The sequence below is a fragment of the Falco peregrinus genome, chromosome 2 (genome assembly GCF_023634155.1).
Source record: "Falco peregrinus isolate bFalPer1 chromosome 2, bFalPer1.pri, whole genome shotgun sequence".
Lineage (NCBI taxonomy): Eukaryota > Metazoa > Chordata > Aves > Falconiformes > Falconidae > Falco > Falco peregrinus.
Genome location: NC_073722.1, coordinates 84,806,594 through 84,827,981, shown reverse-complemented (window position 1 = coordinate 84,827,981; position 21,388 = coordinate 84,806,594). Strand labels below are relative to the sequence as shown.

The window sequence follows — 21,388 nt, the reverse complement described above, 5'->3', positions numbered from 1 at the left end:
GGAGGCAAAACTCTAACACTTAAACATCTGCAGAGAGGGAGTTTTATTCTAATTATGATGATTTATATCATATTCTTGTTCTTCTGCTCCAGTTTGCATATTTGCTCTATCTGACTGAAACACACAAATGAATAATACATTCAAATGTGGTGGGAATTGCCATAATTACAGATTCTTTTTAAGAACTAAAAAAAAAAAAAGTATTCAAATTTGGTGGCCATTGTACATTGATGGAAACACATGTAATTAAATAAAGATGATCTCTGCATCTCTAATTAGCAAGGCACCAGACAAAGCCAGGTTTTCACTTTTTTAACAAGAAATACAGCTCAACATAATTCCTTCTTTAGCAGATAAGCATCTGAACTGCGAAGTGCCCTGGGCTCATTCAGACAAGGAGGGAAGCCTCAGTGCTTCTGACATTTCAACCCTCTGCCAGTGATGGCCTCACTGGGTGCGCAACTGCAGCAAGCAAGCTTTAAATCTATCCTGAGAGTCAGGCATAGCCTGGGCTGCTGGTGAGTTTGGTTGTTTTTTTGATAAGCTATCAGGAAAAAGCAAAAAAATATAGCAATTAAGTAGCAAGGAATTCTTAATGCGACAGCCCGTCTGCCTAGGCTCACGTTTTGTCACGGCCAAGCCTGCTCGCCAAAGTGCTGCGGTTGCTTGGACAGTCATCAGCCAAAGCCAGACCCATGGGGGAATTGCTTCCATTAGCATGCAGAAATATAAATGAATAAATCAATAAATCCCAGCCCCCTGTTTGCTTAAAAAGCTTGATTTAAAACCACCTTCTGAGCTGGCAAACTGAGCAGAATGAAAGCCAAGTGCAAAGTCCTGCTGTCCCGAGTGTCTCATTTCATATGGATGATGGGTCGAGGCAATCGTCTTCTTGAATACCAGGTGATTTTGATCCCAGCTGCGTGCCATGATCGCGCTTTGGCTGCCTCTGGCAAGACTGCTACACACATTGCACACACATTGCACACACATTGCACGCGCGCGCGCACACACACACACGCACACACACACGCGCGTGCGCCAAAGTTGTTTTAGAACTTCAGGAGTCTGTGGCAAGACACCTAAATCAAAGCAAGCGGCGTTTCCAAAGCGCAGAGAACCCACTGTTGCTTCAACACGACAAGCCTGGGAGCCCTGGGGAGCTCCTGGGGTGCCTCTGTGGTGGGAGAGGCTGCTCTCTGGCTGGGCAACCAGCCAGACCAGCTCAGAACACGGTGTCCGTCGATGGAGGGAGCTCATCGCTGGAGGTCACTAAAATCCTGCTCCAGAGGTGACAGCCCCGCTCGTGGTGCCCAGGACGGTTTGGTGACAGTGATGGGAGCTCAGAGACAGTCATGCAGCTGGCACCCACTGATACTGGGCTCTTCACATTTGCACTTTGGCCCACAGTAAACACATCCAAAAATAGACACCGAGATGGATTTCTTTTTCCATTTAATCTTCTTTTTTTTTTTTCCCTCTGAAAGACAGACAGCCATTTTTCCTGGACACCAGTTCTTGTATCTTATTTTCCCTTCCTCACTGTGGCTTTTTGGAGCTGGCATCTGAACAAATATACCGCAGGGGAACAGCCTCTGTATTGTGCTCCCCCGAGGGTGCAGACAACATCAAATTCTCTGGAGTCCTTTGGCCGTTCTTGCCTGTGACCCGAGATGGCACTGTGACATCCAGATGGGCTACACGTGCCTGGATGCTGCTCCCAGGCCCTGGGGAGACACTGCTGCTTCCCTGCTGGATGGCTTTGGGGTGGCCAAATGGTGGCCAGGGATGGAAAGAAGTGCCCAGTGGGCATTCTTCCATCTTGGAAAGATGGGAAGGAAAGCCCACAGAGTCCAGCCTACTCAGCCGTAGTAGAGCTGAGAAGGCACCAACGGGATCCTGATCAACAGCCAGGCACCCCGGAGACACGCTGCCAGTGAGTGTTTGCTGACATGGAACCACATGGCTCTGCAACTGCACCCGTGTTGTCTTCGAGAGATGCACAGCAAGCAGAATTAGGGAAGGTGAAGTGTGGGAGGAAAGGAAAGTTGGAGGCATCCAGGAAAAAAATACAGCAGAGAGCTGTTGTTGCTCTCCTTATCCTTGGCTTGAACCAGCTTTTGGTTCCGATAAGCACGAATATCAGATCTTCACTTGGGCAGTGTGGGGTGATGGATCAGTGTGGCACAATGATGGCAAAGTGCCATCCTGGATTGTCACCAGCCTGGCCACCTCAGAGGGAAGCGTTAAACCCTGGGATGTAGCACGTGGCCACACGCCTGCCCTGGCGTCAGGCCACATGTCCCTTGTGGGCACCACAGGGACCTGGGCCGCTGGGTTTGCCTGTCCTTCCTGACCGCCCACCAGAGCCCCAGCCTGCTCCCGCCACTGAACTGCTCCTGGCCACCGCTCCCGCCGGTGAATTATGCTCTGGATTAGAGAGCATCCATTTTTATAATTTTAAAATAAATTGTGTTTCAGTTTCATTGGCTTTCTCCTTTTGGATAAAGAAAATGCTCAATTTACTGCTATTTACTTTTGGATACCTCTACCACATCCCTTCTCTTCCTCCTCCCTCACGGTCCCCATCTAGCTGCTCTCCCTGCCTGTCCCCAGCAGTGCCACCGTCCCCAGCTCCCAGCCACGTGGGGACCTCCTCTGCTGCGCTGTGACAGACGGGGCACAAGCTGGGCATTTGCCTTCCACATCAGAGGCAGGATTCACATCGACATTAACATTTCCTTACCATCCGTCCTCAGCCCCACGGGGTGATTGAAGGTCTAAGCGCTTTGACTTGAGCCAGAAGGAATCAGTGGCACGTGAGCCACCCTCCCAGCTCTGCGGCCCCACAGCCTGCAAAGCCTGAGCCAGCGTATCCTCATCGCCTGCCCCAGGTTGCACAACGCCGCCACGTTGCACTGCCACATGCATGGCACCGCAGGGTGATGCAGCAAAGGCCACTGGCAGCAGGCGTGCTGGGAGCAGGCGCGCTGGGAGCAGGCGCTTACCCTTGAAGAAGAAAGCCTCTCCCCGGATCTGAGCCACGGCGTCGAAGTGAGTGCTGCATCTGTTGGGCACGTCCCGCCGGAGCCTGTGGAGAGATGCCCAGGTGACCACGGCCCAGGTGGACGACGAGGGGCTGTGTCCTCCCTGGTGCCCCCCATCCCACGGACCGCAGCCCCCCTGCCCCTGCAGCCCACAGGCTGTGCCTGTCTGTCGCTCCTCACACTCAACCCCCACCAGGTGCCAGGGGATTTCTGAGGGGAGCTGGGGCAGCCCTCAGCCTCCAGGAGCTCTGTGGCAGACGCTCCCCGGGCCACTGGAGACCATCACTGGGAGCCAAGCAGGGACACGCTCTACATCCACCAGCTAGCGTAGCTGGTGAGGGCTGAGCTGGCTGCCCGCTCCCCGGTGATATTGTGGCTCGGCTGGTTGTCCCCAGGCAGCGGGACACATGGTGGGTGAGAGCCAAGCAGCATCTCGCTCCAGCAGCTGGGGACATTGCTGGTCCGAGGCTGAGCTGGGAAGGGCTGGTGAGAGGTGACAGAGCTGCAAAGCAGAAAGCAGCCGAGACTGAACGGGGGCACCTGGAGGAGCAGCGACACCAGGTGATACCTAGCGAGGGCCACCTGGCCAGTGGCAGCTGAGCTGCTTTTAACAAGGTGGGTGGGGAAGGCACCGAGTATGAAGGACCAGAACAGCTACAAAGCCCATGTAAGAAACGATGATTGATGGAAGACGAGGAGAGGCTGCTGGGAACACGCACAGAAAAGCTTCTGTGGGTGACAGGGAGACATAAATCTGATTTGCTGGTAGAAGAGTTGTGCTGGGCCGCCAGCACCAGCTTCACAGCCCTCTTTGGCCACAAAATGGCAGATGTGGAGGTAAGCCCCGTCCACGCTCCCAGCCTCATGTGGGGCAGGAAGGGGGTTGGCAAGAACAAGCTTCTCGTTGCTGCTGCGAGGCACTGGCCTCCTACAGCAGGAGGGGGACATGCTCTGTGTTTGTAGGTCACAACCTGGCCACACAGAGCCTTGTGGACAACCCCCCTCAGAAGCTACACAGAAAGAAAGATAACTAATGGCATTCAGCATGCTCAAGGAGAAGGGTTCCCCAGGACCCTCGCAGCCTTTCTGCAACCTCTGGCAGCTGGCACATCCACACCAAGAGCGGCTGCTCAGCACCTCTGTGCTGTGGGCACCACACCAAGCAGGGCAAAGGGGGGTGAAGAAGGTGCCGAGGTGGGAAAAGTAACTGCAGCACAGGGCTATTTTTTCAGGTTGAGATTCTTCTCGGTCCCATTACTGTAGGGCTAAGCTGACTGTTCCTGCCTCAGTGCTGTTACCCCCTCTTTGCAGATGGGGCACTGAGGCACAGAGATGAAGTGACTCCCTCAAAGTCACACCCCAGATGGGGGCAGACCAGGAGGTGACGGTGACCTGCTTTGCCTCTGCTGCTCTCACCTGGGGCACTCCTGGTATCTGGCAAAACTGTGTGTGACCACGAGCTCCTACCTTTTTGCTCACTCTGCTCCCTTCTCTTAACTGTCCTGCTGCCTTGGTAGTAAAACAATTTGGCAACTTAAGCGTTTATTAACAAGCAAGATCCAGAACTTCCCCTAATAAGGGCACACTGGTTGCTTGATGACACTCTGTATAAGCAGTCCTTTGCCGACGCAAACCTGTGTTAGAGTCAGGCTGTCGGTCCACTTATTCCAATATTCACCCCCACAGGCACATTAGGGAGTTGCTCACTGTGGAAAGATTTAGGTATGTTATGCTTGCACCATTCAGGATGCTGCAGAGGAAGTTTGATTAAAATTACAGCAAGGATCAGTCCACCTAAGGATGATGGGGACAAATTCCCATTAACACAAGTAAAATTTTGAGTCTTAGAGAAATGCAAAGCATTCCAAAATAATACATGCCTTAAATTATAAAAATTAGTTAAGGGATAAATAGCACTGTCACTTGTTCTTGCTCTCAGCTACCTCAGTTGTGGGCTGGCTGGCCAGTCTGCAGGCACGCTGCTTGACAGAAGCAAAGTGTATGCAGGAGATAATCGGGGGACATGAGGAAAAGGGGGTACTCTGTGTGTGTGTACACTTTGCAGAAGACAAGAGGTCCAGAGGGAAATACCGAAACCAGACTGAGTAGGCTAGATACTGATGCTTAAGCGGAGCTTTACTACTACATGTCCTTTGCAGGAAAGAAACACATTTGACTTACAGGACAGTGGAGCGGTTCTCTGGCAGCTCTGGCAGGATGGGATGGTCATCAGCTTTGCTTACTTCAGGCTTGGCTGTGGGGGACACAGATTCCCTGACGCCTATGCATAAAGACAAGAAGCAGTAGTGGGCAATACCATTGTCTCCGCCACCTCTGCTCATCCCAGAAAGAGCTATTCCAGTGTGCCCAGTGGCAAAGCCAGGCCATAGCTGGGCAAGGGACACAAATTTACCATAGAGCTGCCAGATTCGGACTTTGTCCTCGTAAGGTAGGTCATACTTCAGAGGATCCCCCACAGGACCTTGGTAGTAGGGTCTCATGATAGACTCTATGGCAGAGACATGGGTCAAGCCAATGGCATGGCCAAACTCATGGACAGCTACAGCAAATAGGTCCATCCCATGAGCATCTGGAAACAAAGACAAAATTGAAATAAAAGTCATTACAGACTGATTGCATTTTGGGGGTTTGGTGGGCTGTAACAGAAAGTACAGGAATATGTTGGATAAACTGGAAAGTAAAGCTTTGGAATAGGTGAAGTTTGAAAAAGACATTTTTCTCCCGTTGGAAAAAGGAGACTGAAGTGTATCATATCACTTTTTAGTAGGGCCTGTAGTGCTAGGACAAGGGGAAATGGTTTTAAACTGAAAGAGGGTAGATTTGGATTAGATATTAGGAAGAATTCTTTTACGATGAGGGTGGCGAGGTGCTGGCACAGGCTGCCCAGAGCAGCTGTGGACGCCTCATCCCTGGCAGTGCCCAAGGCCAGGCTGGACGGGGCTGGGGGCACCCTGGGCTGGTGGGAGGTGTCCCTGAACAGGGCAGGGGAGTGGGACTGGGTGACCTTTAAGGTCCCTTCCAACACAAACCATTCTGTGATTCTATGAGACAAAAATGGAAAGCAAACCAGACATCAGCCCACAGTGGGAGTCTTCAGCCCCACACGAGCCCAGGGATTGCCCCTCTTGTTCCCAGATCACCAGTGGCACCCAAGCTGGGCAGACGGCTGAGCCAGCCACCAGCACAACCGTCCATCATCCCCGTAACGGCTGGCGCAGTCTGCCCCGTATCTTACGCCTGCCCCGCAGCAGCTGCTGACACACTCTTTGTGATGCCCAGAACACTGGATTTCTGCAGCCACTAGGCAAAAGCTCATCAGAGCCTGTGATAATGAGCAAAGCCATGTGCCAAGGAACCGGTGAGCACCCAGCAGTGCCCGCCTGCCCACGGTGCTCTGCTGGGCTCTCCCTGCCTGCACGACACTGGCCTCGCACGCTGACGCCCGGGCCAAATCCAGCGCAGCTGCCTCCTCCACGCATGCCAACGCAGAGCTGTTGGCTTGCTCAGCGGCCACCAGCCTCGCTCATCTGACTGCTGTCCTGAGGGGAAGGGGCCGAAAGGGCACGTGGCCATGGTGGCTTTCAGGGCACTTGCCCATCCTCCCTTCCACACCTTGTGCTGGCAGGGCTGCAGCTCTGCCGTCTGCTCCCTTAGGCAAACGCTTCGGTCCTCACACACCACACTGGGCATCAGGGAGACTTTATTGTACATTGATATCTCTTTTGATGCCTCTCCCCACCCCCCCTTTGAGCTATCTCCATCCATTCTCTTTCCCCAGGTTTCTCAGTTGCCATCCAGCCCTAGTGCCTCACGCCACGCGTGCGCACAGACGCGTCCTACACCCTCCAGAGCCTCAGGCACTCAAGGTCTATCTCAGGGGTAAATGTCCACCTCCAAACCTGCACCACCGCCACCAAAGCAAAGGAAGAACTGCTCGCAGGAGCCACACGGCACCGATCCTGCTCAGTGCACTTGCCACCCAGCCCCAGCCCAGCTGGGCCAAGCACCAGCGCAGCTGCTGCCTCTCACCCCACAGCAGTGCCCTGCAGGGCAGTCCAGGGGGCGGGAAGGATTTTAAGCGTGGCTCTTACAAAGGTCATCACTGCAAGTACTGTAGTAAAAAGGCAGCGAAGCTGGAAGGTCTGCGCAGAGCCCAGGGGAGCCCCACACTCCCTGAGCTGCAGTCGGGGCCAAAGGAGATGCTGTGCTGAAGCAGCCGTCCGTGGCTGATCCTGCACAGTCCTTAGTGCTCCCCACCGGGCTTCAGGTGCTGGGGAGGGGGATATTTTTGCTGAATTCTGCTTTTTTCCTTGATAACTATTATTTACAATGTCTGTAAACAGCCAGGATTTTTATAACCTGTGCTGTTTTCCCCGGCACCAGGAGAGAACAAGACATATGCTTTCTGACATTTTAATGCCAGACTGACAACCTTGGGGATATTTTTATATCACCTACCACGTTGTTATTTCTGAATCACTAGGGAGAACAAAATAAATAAAAGATGAAGCTGGGATAGCTCCAAGACCTTCAAAATAGAGGGCAGCTTTCTTGCCCATCAGGCTCACTTCCTTGTCCCTTGGTGGTGCTTGCAGGGACCACCCCCCCGTGGGGCTGCTGGCCCGGAGCTCGCTCCCCCGTGTGAGCCCGTTTCCCAGCCAGCATTCCAACAATCCCAACCACAGCTACAAAAGGGCCACTGCCCCTTACTTCATCACACAGCACATCTGCCACCACAAGCTACCAGGACCCCAGCACTTTGCCTCTGCCCTCTGTGCCTGCAGAGCGGAACTGCTGCTGGTTTTTTCCTTCTCCATAAGAAACATCGGTTGGGGTTGCACAGCGCATGAACCAAGGAGCAGGTTGAATCCTGAAGAATCAGCCTGCCCAGACCTTGAGCCTTAACCTCAGACCCCCTGCAGCATGCCCGGTGAGCGCTCCTGCCCACGAATACACATGGGGACGGATGGAGGTCAGCCGATGGGCAGGGAGGAGAGGGGTGGGGAGAAAGAAGGTACTAGCTGGTTTCAGAGACGATGATTAGGTCTAAACAAAATCATTAAGCTGAAGCAGCAGGAGCCCACTGGGAGGCTGGCAGAGGAGGTGGTGTGACAAGTAAATTAGCAGCTGGTGACTGCAAAACGTGTCTGACACAAGGGTTGGGGACCTGATCCCTACAGATGGCTCGCGCAGCTGAGGAGCACTTGCTTCTGAAAGTCCCTCTGCTTATTAAAACTCTGCTCATTAAAACTCTCCTCTAGCCAGATAAGATGAAATAAAAGAAGAAAAAATAAATAATAAAACTGTAGCATGAAAAAGCTAGCATTCACAAGGGGCTTTTTCCCTGCAGACCACAGAGCCCTTTCCAGGCAGGTCAGCTTATAAATATGCTTTAAAAATAGGAAACCAGGACATGCGGCTATAAAGCCACCCAAGACACCGAAGTCAGAGAATGCGGTCCCCATCCAAGAGCTCCAATAGCTGCACACCCAACCTGTGACCTTCCCAGTCCCAGAAGAGATGGGGACTGGGGGTGGGCGATGGGGAGCTCTGCAGCTGCTGGTACGATAGGGAGAAACAGGGAGATGTTGTTGGGGCTTCCAGGAACATAGAAGGTCCTCAGTGCTGGCTGTTGTAATTTTGCTCGCAAGGCGGAGAGGAGAACCAGAGGAAGGGGTTGGAATCCCCAAGCCTGGGGTGAAGGCATAGCAGAGACTACACCACCCTAACCACCAGAGCATGAGGGAAACTAGGAACCCTCGCGTTTGGCTGCAGCTCTCCCACTCCAACATACCTGAAGATCGGAAAGTCCAATACTCGTCATCATCAAAATGAGTGTCTCCTGCCGTGTGATGGTCTCCAGGGAAGAAAGCATGTGCCACTGTCCCACCAGGCCCGTCAAAAGGATAGCCATCATTGTGATCTGCCTTGGAGAAGTCTATCTGGATGTCAGCGTTGTTACCTGCCACTTCATGGAAATTCAGCGGCGTAATGTCGCTCCAGACCTTCAGGGCATAGTACATCAGGGCTCGGACGGTGTCGTGGCCCAGGTGGGACTCTTTTGGGAAGGTGCGAACTCTGAAATGAAGAAAGACAAAAAGAAGATAAGTCAGCATCATGAGAGATCTTCTCTGAGGACCACCAGGAAGGGCTCTGCAGGTGCCTAGTGCCTTGAAGAGCCCCAGTGAGGCCTCCAGAGCTCTCAGTGCTCCTCCAAAGCACCCTGACACCTTTTATAGGTGTGTCTTTAAGTCTCTGAATCACATCAGTTCCAGAGCTATGAGGATTTCAGAGTCTGGGTCCTCTGGAAATACCAAGCCAGTCTGTTCCACCAGCGTGTGAAACATCCCACCCACGTGAAACACAACCAGGACCTGAATCCTGATCCCTCCCGATCCTGCTGTACCAGGTGTCAGTCAGCCTCAGAGCCACACTTCATGCACAACCCGCTGTTAATGCCCAGGACTGTTGCCCTTGCCCAGCCTTGGCAATGCCAATGCCACAAGTCCCTTTCCAGAGCTTGCCCATTTTTTTTTTCCAAGCTCCCTTTCAGACCTATGGACAATGATTTTCTCACCACTTATTCGTTCCACGTGCAACCCAAATATGCAAAGATTATTGACTCCTGAAGCCTTTGCACCTCACACAGGCCCATCAGTTTTCCTGCAACAAAAACCAGCAGGTCATTGCTCACTCTTATTACACGCACACAGAAATCCAGTACAGATTTGCTGCCTCCATATATTTCCCGGCCTGTCTGCTGGAGGTATAAAATATACTCAGAAACCAGTACACTGCCAGCAATCTTGGAGACTGCAATCCATAACAAGGAGGAAGAGGAAAGGATGCATTTTGTGTAAATTGCATTCAAAGTGCCTCCAGCCTATTGCCTGAGGAGACGGACTATTTGATGGAGCACTGTAGCCGAGAAGCTCTTGTCTTGCTTCTTGGCAGAAAAAGCACTGATGAGCAGGGGCTTACAACACTACTGCACGTACCATAGGGCTATCATAGCTTTTCTGCATATGCACTACATCCCTTCGTCCTCAGGTCTGCCTTGCCCTGGAAGAGGAGTGCGGTGGGATGAGTCATGTGCCGGCACTTGCTCTGCAGCTGCATGCCTAAAGCCTCCCTTGTCATCTTCACTGGAACGAAGAAAAGTCAATGTCTCCTGTATAACCAAACCTTGAAAAAGAATTCCTAACGTTGTTGATTTAATAGAGAAGGTGAAAAGACAAAGATGCAACAAGGCACCTTGGCTTCTGAAAGAGCATGTTTAGATAATCTTTCATTGACAATTTTGACAAAAATAAACACACTCCAGGAGAAATGTACTTTTGACTGAGTAATTATTGACAAAAAACAATTCTGCTGGAAAATTTCTGGCCAGCTCTACCCCAGTAATAATGGATACTTTATTTCTTGTGTACCAGCACACCAACCAAAGCATTCATGCAATATTCATGGCTTGACAGATTTTTAAAGGCTGAAGCAACAATTACATTCACCTCACTTGCCCTGCTGCATAATACAGCTGGGAGAGCATCGCTCAGTATTACACTGCTCCCCAGCACCAGTGTGAAGTAATGACCTGACTAAACCTCTAGAGGTAATTACAGGTGTCAGAAACAGATGTCACGTCACTCAAGCTCTTCCTACAAGTAGTGGTTTGGGTACGAAGAGACACCATAGATCAGAGAAGGGACGTAGGAATGACTTGCTGACTGAGGTTGGATGCTCTTGCTTTCACAAGTACTTGCACATATCCCATGCCCTCAAAGACATGCAGCTCAAGATAGGCATCACCACCTGACCTGGGCAAAACTAGTGAGGGTTAAATCCAGGATGGAACAAAAAGGGACTCATGAGAACAAGTGCGGATCTCATTAGCAGTTTCTCCGAAGACCTGGGGAACCCCATCCCAGAGAGGGTGGGAACAAGATGGGTGAATCAGGCAAAACACATCACAGCCAGATGAGCAAAAATCACTCATATCTACGGCTTTGCTATCCCTAAACTATTCTGAGCAAAGAAAGACTTTATCTACTAAACTAAATGAACTAGCATACACGTAGCATCAGACAATCATGGGACTCCAAACAAAATGCATTTGTAAAGAAGACAGCATAGAGGCACAAACAGTATGAGCATGGGACTAGAAAAGGCAATTTTTAATTTATAGAAGAGACTGTGGCTGTTTTAACCTCTACTGAACAAGTCATTATACATGTAAAACACACCATGTTTAGCCCAGGAATTACAACCTGTCTCCAAGATCACGGCGCCTAGCTTGACCACATAAGCTCCTTTCCTCTCTCTCCTTTCCCTTCCCTCTCCCTCTTTCCAGCTGTAGAGTAAGGATAATAAATATGATCTCCCTTATAAAAGGATGGCCAATGAAAAGCCCTGTCTAAAGAGACAAACGCTATTAATATTCATCTCAACCCCTGACTCCAGAAACATTAGATTAAGGCAGAAACAGTATCAATACTTATTTTGCTTCTTATAAAAGGTCCTGCACCTCTGAGCTGACCCACATTTTATTGACATACTGCAGGTGTAAGTAAAAAATCCCCCATCCTTTATTCATTACCACCATTATTTTTCAAGAGAATCCCATCAGGGTTTTTCAATTCAGCATCTGATTTGATTGCCAGAGCTCTACTAATTGTTTTCAATGAGATTAGCAGAAGACTATTTTACTGATAGGATGTTTGTCGGCACTGCATTACCCAGTTCCACTGAAAAGGAGGCACATTTCTAACATCATGCAGAAGGAGACAGGACTAAATAAGCTTCCTCCTACCTTGATTATTACTATTATTTGTCATAAATGCAGCTGCTTAGGTACTCAGCGGAGAGCCATGCTCCTTCTTCTTGGGTGTTAATCCCTCCTTAGACTGCCCTCCCAGCGTGCCAGTCTTGGGCAAAAGCCTGATGTAACTGGGGAGAAAGCTCCCTCTCCCAGGCTGGCCCTGCCAAGCCACTGGGACGGTGACAAGCACTGGGCTGCTCGTTCCCCTCAAGCCACCCCACCGGCCTGTGGGGTCGGTCACATCCCCCTGCAAAGCCACCGGCTGGGACACCCTGGTGAGCATCCGTCCCTGCTACGGACATGGCTGCGTGGGGCAGCGCCAGCCATGCTGCGGGACAGGGGCTGTTGAGCAGGGCACGGCTGGAAGGGCACAGCCAGGTGCCAAAGAGGGCATTGCTGCTCTGCCTTTGGAGCTCACCCGGGTGGCAGCACCGCCACACGGACAGATGAAAGCTGGCTTCCACCTAGCTGTTGCCAGCCCTTCACCTGTCCCTTCAGTCCCCTCCTTAGCTCGTCCCATCCCAAAGAGATCTGGGGTCCGCACTGGTTAATAAGTAGAAGCCCGAGAGGGCTGGTCTGCCTCAGCTACTGAGGGCACCCACACCAATGGTTATTTGATTTCTGGGTTCCTTTTTGGGTTTTGTCCTCCCAAAGACAAAAGTGAAAGAGTATTAGTGATGTATGGGCAATCAATTGCTGGTTAATGAAAGCACTCCTTCACCTTCTGCAGTCCTGAAACCACACAGAAATAAAATAAATGCTGATAACTCCTGAACACAGCAGGCTAAGGATTGCCTGATGAACCCAACCTAGTTTTGCTGGGGGGTTGGGGGTGGCAAGGGGACAGCTGGAAGGGGGGTGCTTGCTACTGTGGCAGGGGCGCTCTCCCAGCCGCGCAGCACGAGCTGTGGCACAGCAGCCCTGCTCTGGTGCTGCGTCAGCACTGCTGCAACACCCCGATGCCAGGGGAGGACATCAGTGGGGTGTCTGCACCCCCGGCATCCTGTTCCCAGCACTTCGCAAAAAGTACTAAACATTTTGGGGTGACAATCCTTCTCCTGCCTTTTAAATCGTACCTAGTGCCTTGCGGCTCCCTGCGCCCAGCAATGGGCACCAGCATGGGAGTAATGCATCCAGGGTGAAGAGGTGGGGGAAATCAAATTCCACAGCTGGTTTCTCAGGCTGCAAGAGGAGCAGCTGCTCTGGGGGCTGCTGCACTTTGCTGCCCACCCCAGCCATTGTGCCCCTGCCCTGCCGCCTGCACTGGCAGCTGGTGCCACCGTGGCAGCTGCCCGCACTCTGCTCCGGCCGCTCGGGGCTTTTCCTGCGCGGGGGGCATTATGGCAGCCCTAAAGCAGCCCTGCGCCGGGGGGTGACACTCCTGCCCCCTTGGGTGTCTGTCACCCCCAGGTGACGGGGAACATGGCTGGCTGCGACCAGCTGGGCTTGGGCTGGCAGGTCACCACGGTGGGATGCCACTGATTAGAGGAGGAGAGCAGGAGAATCGGGTCCGTCACAGGGACAGGAGCACGGCACTGGGGCTTGCCCTGCTGCACACTTCTCCCCAGCAGTGCCTGCAGGGCTGCCGCCCCTCGGGCCTGGCAAACCCACCCCTCGGCTCGGTGGCAGCCTCCATGGCGGGTGGGCTCAGGGTGCTCCCAGCCACGGTGGGCAGCGACTGAAGGACGTCACTGCTCCCCTGCCACCTGCCTCTGCTCCAGCCCCACATCCCAGGTCCTGAGCATCGCAGTTGCAAAGACCGCAGGTCTGATGAAGTGGCACCAGGGACCCATCCTTAACTAAGATGGATGACAGTCAGCTCAGCTCGGCACCAAGCTGAGATTTCAGCAAGAAAACACCTGGGAAATTCAGAAAGCTGGACTTGGGCGGCTTCTGCCTGCCCCAGGGTGTTCAAAGCGCGCAGAGAGGGGGCACAGCCCTGGCGCTGCATTTCCCATGACCGCAAGGAGACAGCGGGTGCCTGGAAGAGATGGAGGTGCCAGCTGTAAACTCCCCTTCTGCGGGGCACAACCAGAAGCAATAAAGCAAAATTAGCAAAAGGAAAACCAGGCTGCAATGGCGAGGAGGAACCCGCTGCGAGCGGCTCCCGGCGCCAGTGCCAGCAGAGGGCATCCACAGCACGCTGCTCCCCACGCCCCTCTCCAGCTGCATCCCAAATCTATCCCACTGCCACCTCATCAGCTTACCCAGCGCCTTGGTACACATGTACAATGCAGGAAAAAAAAAATCCCGTGAAAAGAAGATTTATATGCTGTAATAGCCTGGAAACTTCCCATGGAGCTGAGGCACAGAAGACTGTGTGTGTCTGGCACTGCACTGGGATGCTCTGACGCTGCATCACGGGCTGTGCAGGATGCAGCCTGTACTGTCTTGCTCCCTGAGCCCTCCTGTCCCACAGGCTGGCTGCGCTCACGGGTAAAAAGAAGAAACTTCAGTAACCTGCATGCCTATAAAATTTTGTTTGCCAAAAGCTGCCTTCTCCATCAGTGCAGGTGCATATCCCGGGATCATCCTTTTGCACAGCTTTGCCTACATGTATTCCAGCCTTGCAATCATTCAGGTTCTTATTCAGTTTTTAAATGTGTAGCATACTAGAATTTGGTTTCTTTTTCTTTTTTTTTAAATCTTCAATCAGTGTGTAAAACGTAAGCGTGTAAAACTTTATGTCTCCATTGGCAGATTTTCACGGCAGTTTTAAAAGAAGCTATTTTAATCTCAAGTGTTGGATGTAAATACTGTGTTAGAGTTTCTATAATGCTGTAGCCTTCTGTTGGATTATACCACCTCCAGTTATAAAATACAGCCCTTTCTTGAACAAAAGCCAAGATCTCGGAAAAGATCAAAGACTAAAAAGAAGAAATGAGTTTGCCAGGAGATGGATTTTTTTAGGTCGTTCATATAAAATCGTCTCAGACCTAAACCCCTTTTTATGGCAAACCTTGCTGCAGCATCACAGTTTCAAGGGCGGGGGGTATCCTGGGGCTGCATCCACCGGAACAGCCTGACCCCATCCCACCTCCGCTGCCCTCTGGGATGGTGGACCCTGCACCATGGCTGGGGTCCCGGCGGCACCGGGCACTGGCCCCGCTGTTGAGGCCAGGGCTGCGCACACGCCATGCCCCCTGCACTGGCTCCGGCAGCTCACAGGACATCATGGCAGATTTTATTGTTTCACCCAAAGGGATTTTCTCCTCTCTGGAATGTGAATTTTATTCCTCTTACCCATCAAGACGGGGCTGGCCAACAGGGGGATAGGCTAAGCTTTTGTAACGTGGGCTACTTCACTACAAGAAGCCGTCCATGAGCCAAAGTTGTTCCTTATGAAGCTGAATTATGTTTACCTTCTCTGAGAATAAGGTGGCAGAGGGATGTGCTGGAACATGGACCAAATCCCTGGTAAGACCAGTTTCAACATATGTCAACAGTGACAGCCAAGCTGAGATTTGTTACTGTAGAAGGAGGTCGACTCGCTCTAGGGACTACGTCAGGATCAAAGAGAAGCTTATTATTAATAACGGAGATCTCTCCACAGTGTCCACATGCATTTTCAGGATAGTATGAGCACCTCATGGTGCTCACCTTTCTTGAAGCGACAATCACTTGGTCTTAGAGGAAGGAAAAAAGAGTCCCCAAAAGCACAAGTTTTGGTGGGACAGGGATCAGCTTTTTGTCAGCCCTGACCTGCAGCACGACCACAGGGTCTCCAGGAGTTGGACCTGAACTTCTGCGTGTCGCACGTTTGGGCTGACCCACACACATCGCTTCCTGATGTCAAGGGAAAAATACTCCCCTACGGCAAGGACTAGGAGAAAAATAGTGACTATCACCCAGAAAACACTCCCAACCCTTAGGCTCAGGTGGGCTCTTCAAGAGAAGATGGCCCATCTGCGCTGAGCCAAGCCCGTGGCAGCTGCTTAAGGAAGCGCAAAGTCCCAATGAACTCAAGAGAAACAATGCTCTAAACATTGCAACGCAGCAAACACCCCGGCTAATCCAGCGGCCAGACCTGCACCATTCCCAGCCGGCAGCCTAGCAGGTCCAAGAAGTCAAGGCTGGGATCGGCAGAAGAGTTCAAATAAAGAGTCTGGGGGGTCTTGGGAGCTCAGAGGGACGTGTTTTAACACGCCACCCTGAAACTCGTCACAAAGCTGTATTTAGCCCAGATCTGCATGGGATCAGCCCTTCGCTGCAAGATTTCAGCAGGGGAACGTGAATTCCTACCTCCATGACAAGTTCCTTTTGCTCCACTTGGTGACAGCCTGTGTGAATCGCTTCCTCCTGGCCTCCACGGCAGCAAGGTCGGGCAGAGAGCAGCGAGGGGTCTTCATCAGCTCTAGTGTGGCTTCATCTGGGGTCATGGAAAAAACGAGAAATCATGGAAAGGGTGGGTTACAAAATCCCGGAGGGGGACAGGGAGATGGGAAGCAAAGCTAAGGATGCAGCAGCAGAACAGCAGGCAATACCCAAGAGCCTGTTGGGGCACAGCACCGGCCCCAGCACCACTTGGGGTGACACCCATGGGGCACTGAGCCCCTGCCGTGCCACCGCTGCACCCACCCCCAGCAGCAATTCCTGCCGAAAGCCCATCTCCTCAGAGCACCTGCCAGCCGGGGCTGCTGGGGGGTCTGGGGGCTGGCACCGTACGGCTGGGGGCTGGGCGCTGCTCTGCTGTTAGTGCCACCGAGAGGGTTATTGGTGTCAGGAGAAAATGCAGCAGGTTGCCTCTTGCGTGACACCTTACGGATCTCGAGAAGTTGTGTGCAAAACTACCTCTGCAGGCTTTGATCATATTTTAAAACACAATTTTTTAATTATTCTGTTTTGTACTCTCTTGCTGAATTGCCCATTATTCCCCTGGCAAGGCAGGGAGACATTCACATGTAGATAAACTCCATCTCTGTTCAGTTAGGAGCTCATTTGGAAAACGTTCATATTCCTTCTTATTTATTTTTAAAACTGAATGAAAGCTTAAAGCCTCTGTTCTCATCTGCTGAAACACAGACAAGCTGTTCCATTCACCATTTTCTGTACTGGCTTTACCTCTTTACTTAAACACTGTTACCAGATGCAAAGCCACGTCCACGCCCTCCCAGGGCAGCCCCCAAGCCTGTTTCGAACACCCCCTCCAGAAACGAAAATGAAGATGCATTCGAAAGGCCAGCCTTGCTCCTGGGCCTCCTGCAGTTTGCGATAAGGTGGAAGACAAATAATTACATGCACTCAATTAAGAGCAGAGAGGGACAGCCCCACCGAGGGGATGCGGCTGGGGGCTGCTCAGGCAGCAGCTGTGCGGGGGGCCCACGGGGGGCTGCTGGGGCGTGGGGGTGGGCGCAGACCAGCCTGCTAATGAGCAGCTTCTCCTTAGTTCTGTCCCAAGCAGCCGAAGCAAGCTGGCCACACAGCAAGGTCATGGCCGCCTGTCAGGGAGGGGAGGAGAGTGGCCAGGCGTCCTTCCGAGGGCCGGGATAATGCTGCCTTTCTCCTTCCCTCAATGGGGACATTGAGAGGAATGTCCTGGCCACGCTGGGGAACTTGTGTTGCTTCAGCCTGGCCCTGGGCTGCTCCCTCCCAGCCAGATGTGGCTGCCACATCAGGCAGGAGCCACTCACCGCCCTGTCCCTGCTGGCCACTGGAGCTGGTGGTGGGCTCCTGGCTGGCCAGGGGGGTGCCCAAAGCCACGGCAGCTCAGCGAGAGCCCAGGAGACCCTCAGCAGCCCCAAGGGCACCTCGCGGCTCTACCTGCAGCAGGCAGGAGCAAGCAGCACCTGGGTGATGCAACCCATCTTCCTCCCCCGTGCTGTGCCCTGGTGGTGAAGAAACCAAAGCAGCTGCATATACAAACTGGGAGGCTTAATCAGGATTTTTGTTCAACTCCATTTGATGCTGCAATTAAGGCTTTGAACAGGACAACCTATCAGCCTTAGTTTTTCCGTCTTTTTTTCTTCTCTTTTTTTGAACACACCAAGAGCTATTTAAAGCATAACAGGAACCCCAAGGGCACGCGGGTCTGGTGAAATAATTGCTTGCCTCAGGTTCTTGAAAGCACAAGGCAACAAAGCACCTGAGCCATATAATTACTCTTATAGATGCAAACTGGGCCGTATGTTACACCTGTGTGAGATGTTCCTAGAGATGATGCTACACCACAACTCAGTGCCAAGTTCCCTCTCCACCCCAAACCCATAAGGAGCCATCCCCACATCCCTCTGCACCAGAGAGAGAGGAGGGATCATGAGCCACTGACCTAGGACCCCTGTCGCCTCGAGACCCCCGAACTTTTGCATGGCAGTGATGGCCTTGGTGAGCTCCTCCTGCGTCTGCAGTTGTCCTGTGATGGGATCCGGAGGTGGCAGATACCCAAATTTTGTCAGCCAGTCCTGTGAAACAAGAACAGGGGATGAGAAAAGGAAAGGAAGGAAATATAGACACAGGGAAAGATGCTCGGAAGGTCCCCTCCGTTCCACTTGGAAATACTTTTCCCATTTACACATTTATACCCAGCTTCCCCATCGGACTGTGTGGTCTCTGCTAACAAATGGACATGTCAGGACAGATCTGTACACATCGCTTCAGTAATGGGATCTGGTGACCTTCACGCATTCCAAGGGTGACATCTAATTTTCCCACCTGGCTGCAGACCATCTTGGGCAGTGGTGGCAGCAAGCCCCGGCGAGGGTCACGCAGGTGCCTGTGGTCTCCGCTCGGATGCTGGCAGCTCCTACTGGAAACTTGCTGCAGGGCTGAGCACAGCGAGGGGAGGAAAACTGCCCATCGCAGGGGCTCGGCAATGCCGCCTCCCGCGGGACCTCACTCCAGTGGGAGCCCACGGGGGTCTCGTGTCCCCGGGAGGAACCTCTCTGTCTGAGGCTGCAGAGCAGCTGGGTTTTGCCCAACTTTGTCTCGGTCAGACCTCTGTTGGGTTAATAGTTGGACTCGATGATCTTGAGGGTGTTTTCCGACCTACGTGATTCCGTGAAGGTGGCTTGCTTTACCCTGACCTTCCCCATGCCAGGATTTTGACTGGCAACAAACCCAGCCATGAAGACTCTGAGCCCGCCCTGAGCTACGCAGTTATCTGAGACCTGAGATGGATGACCTCAGCACTGACACAAAACTGAGCCCTCCGGAGAAAAAAACAACACATGGAGAGACAAGGTGCCAAGCCACTTCCTTGGAGGCCACCACATGCAGTGGGACCTCGGACTGGTCCCTTCCCAGCAGTTCCCAGGGAACACGAGCACTGCAGCTGCAGTCCCAGCTCCCAGGAACCAAAACGCTGCCCCAGGGAGACCCAGCGGGTTCCCAGCGGTGCTGTCACCCTTCCACTGCGACAGGGAGGGGTATGGGGAAAGGGAGCAGAGCAAAACCCTGCAACAGCCTTACCCTAAAATTTGGCCAATGCCAAAAAGTCATTCCTGGTGACTGGTGGCCCTCTTTTTTAAAAAAATAAATACATAAATGGATTTTTAAAAAAACACTAAGAAAATCTCACTGATGATGGCAACTGGTTTCTCAGCTTTAGATCATTTGTTGAAGGGGATAAATGGGCAGAGCTGCGCTCGCCCCAGCAGCACCAGAAGTGCCAGGACTGGCTAACTGGTGAAGCTGAAACCTCAGCCACCCGTGGCCCCCGAGAGGGCTGACTGATTTATTTAAGAGAAGCAGATGGCTTTTCTCTCTGTGCCCTCCTCTTCAGCACTTCCACGTGCCTGGTTTAACCACCTCCCCACCAGTTGCCGTAAAGCGCCCAGAGCCAGGTGCGGGCACCTCCGCCACCAGAAAAGAGCAGGGACCCGCAAAATGCCCGCACATCCCTCTTTGCCGAACCTTGAGCAAGCACAGCCACGTGCCAGCGATCCCCCCCTCACGGGTGCATCGTTCAACCAGAGGCCACTATTTGGTACGGATTTGTCTCTCAAAGGACAATAATTTTTTATTGAGTTCTTTCTCTTCCTCTTTTCAGCCTAAAGCTGATGAAGAAAATGCCATCACTCCCCTTCTTACAACTGCTTTTTCAATGTCTGGTGAACTAGCGCTCTAAATCCTTCCCTACCCTCCTCCTGGCTCCCCTCCCCCAGCAGCAGGATCAGCAAAGAGCAGTACCACCACACGCAGGGAATTCCATAACCACCTGCCCCCCGTTTGCTTTATCTGTATCAAAGAAGCATCGAACTATTGAGCATCTTGAAGACTGACATTGATCTAGACCTCCAGTGCGGTCAATACACCACAGGTTTATCGCAGTCAGATTAGTTCCAAAAGTCAGCACCTGCCTGTGGCACCATGCCCTAATGTCTCCTGGCCCGGTGTCACCCACCGCGGCCACCCCGAACGCCACAGCCTCCCAGACCCTCTTGCAAAGCCCAGCTGGACAGTTTCATGCTTGCAGAGCTTGACGGCGATCTCCCCACGTGTGGCGTGGCTCTTCACCGGGGAGCATCGGCTCCTGTGCCAGGTTACTCACCGGCAGTTCACTTCCCTGCTCGCCCTTCTTCACGGATGCCTTATTTTAGCGGGATGATGTGCTATCACAGCTAGAGAAAGCAGCTTATCTGGCCATTTCATGTTGCTTAATGCAACTCCATTAGCCACCACCTTTCTAGGAGTACATTAGCATCTCTGCAGCCTTCCCTCACCATCAGGCTGAAGGCCAGGCCAAGTGCTCTCCCTCTCCTCCCTGCTCCTATCTGTCCCTTTGCATAGCAAAAACATTTGTGACAGAAATTAGAGATACAATTCACCCCTGATAGCTCATGAGAAATCGGCTGTGACACGGAGCTTGGCAGCCGGCCCATCAATTGCCAGGGATGGTGGAGTTTAATCTGGTTTCTTCCCTGGCCATGGAGACACCGTCATTTATCCTCTAACGACAGCGGAGATGCTGCTGCACTGGCGATATGTGCATCCCAGCTCAGGCCCACCTGGCGGAGGTGGCTGCAGGAGGCTGGGGGGCACAGGGCGGGGGGCTCAGCAGAGGTCCTGCCGACTTCCCTGCTCCTTGACCCGAAGGGAGGAGGAGGCACCAACACGAGCGGACAGCCTACGGCAAACGGGGGGCGGGGGTGTGTGTGTGTGTGCTCCCTGACAGACAGGTGGCAGGAAGGGGCAGGTACCACAAGTCCTGCAGCTGATCTACCTTGCAAGCACTGATTTTCCTGCATAGGATTTTTCATCTAGACCATTGTGTTTATCATGCCCTACTCAGGTTCTCCATAATTTGGCAGACCTCTGTGATAATCGCTCTCATTCATCTCGTTTCCAGTGTACAGGTTCTGGCCGGTTTCCTCTCCCCTTGTAAGCAAAGCTGATCCATAATATTGAACTTCCCCATTCCACCTTTGCTGTAGCAAAAAATCTCATTTAGGGAGAATGCAGCTGGACTTGCAGATGAGAAGGGGCAGCTGGAATTGTCTGGCTAATTACCTGGGTGCCCTGTGAAAGCTTTTCAGGTATTTTCTTGTCCTTAATTAGGACAAAAGCTAAA

The 21,388-nt window shown here is 52.4% G+C and overlaps 1 protein-coding gene across 1 annotated transcript in view; it reads right to left on the bottom strand.

Annotated features, from left to right (window-relative positions):
• MMP17 (matrix metallopeptidase 17) overlaps nt 1-21,388 on the bottom strand; it is a 65,818-nt gene that overhangs the window by 5,934 nt on the left and 38,496 nt on the right. The window contains exons 2-7 of the mRNA XM_055797520.1: nt 18,149-18,281; nt 16,126-16,252; nt 8,863-9,146; nt 5,461-5,637; nt 5,229-5,328; nt 3,009-3,091 (exon numbers count right to left, since the gene is read on the bottom strand). Coding sequence (XP_055653495.1) covers nt 3,009-3,091; nt 5,229-5,328; nt 5,461-5,637; nt 8,863-9,146; nt 16,126-16,252; nt 18,149-18,281 — 904 coding nt within the window. The remainder of the gene's footprint in view (nt 1-3,008; nt 3,092-5,228; nt 5,329-5,460; nt 5,638-8,862; nt 9,147-16,125; nt 16,253-18,148; nt 18,282-21,388) is intronic.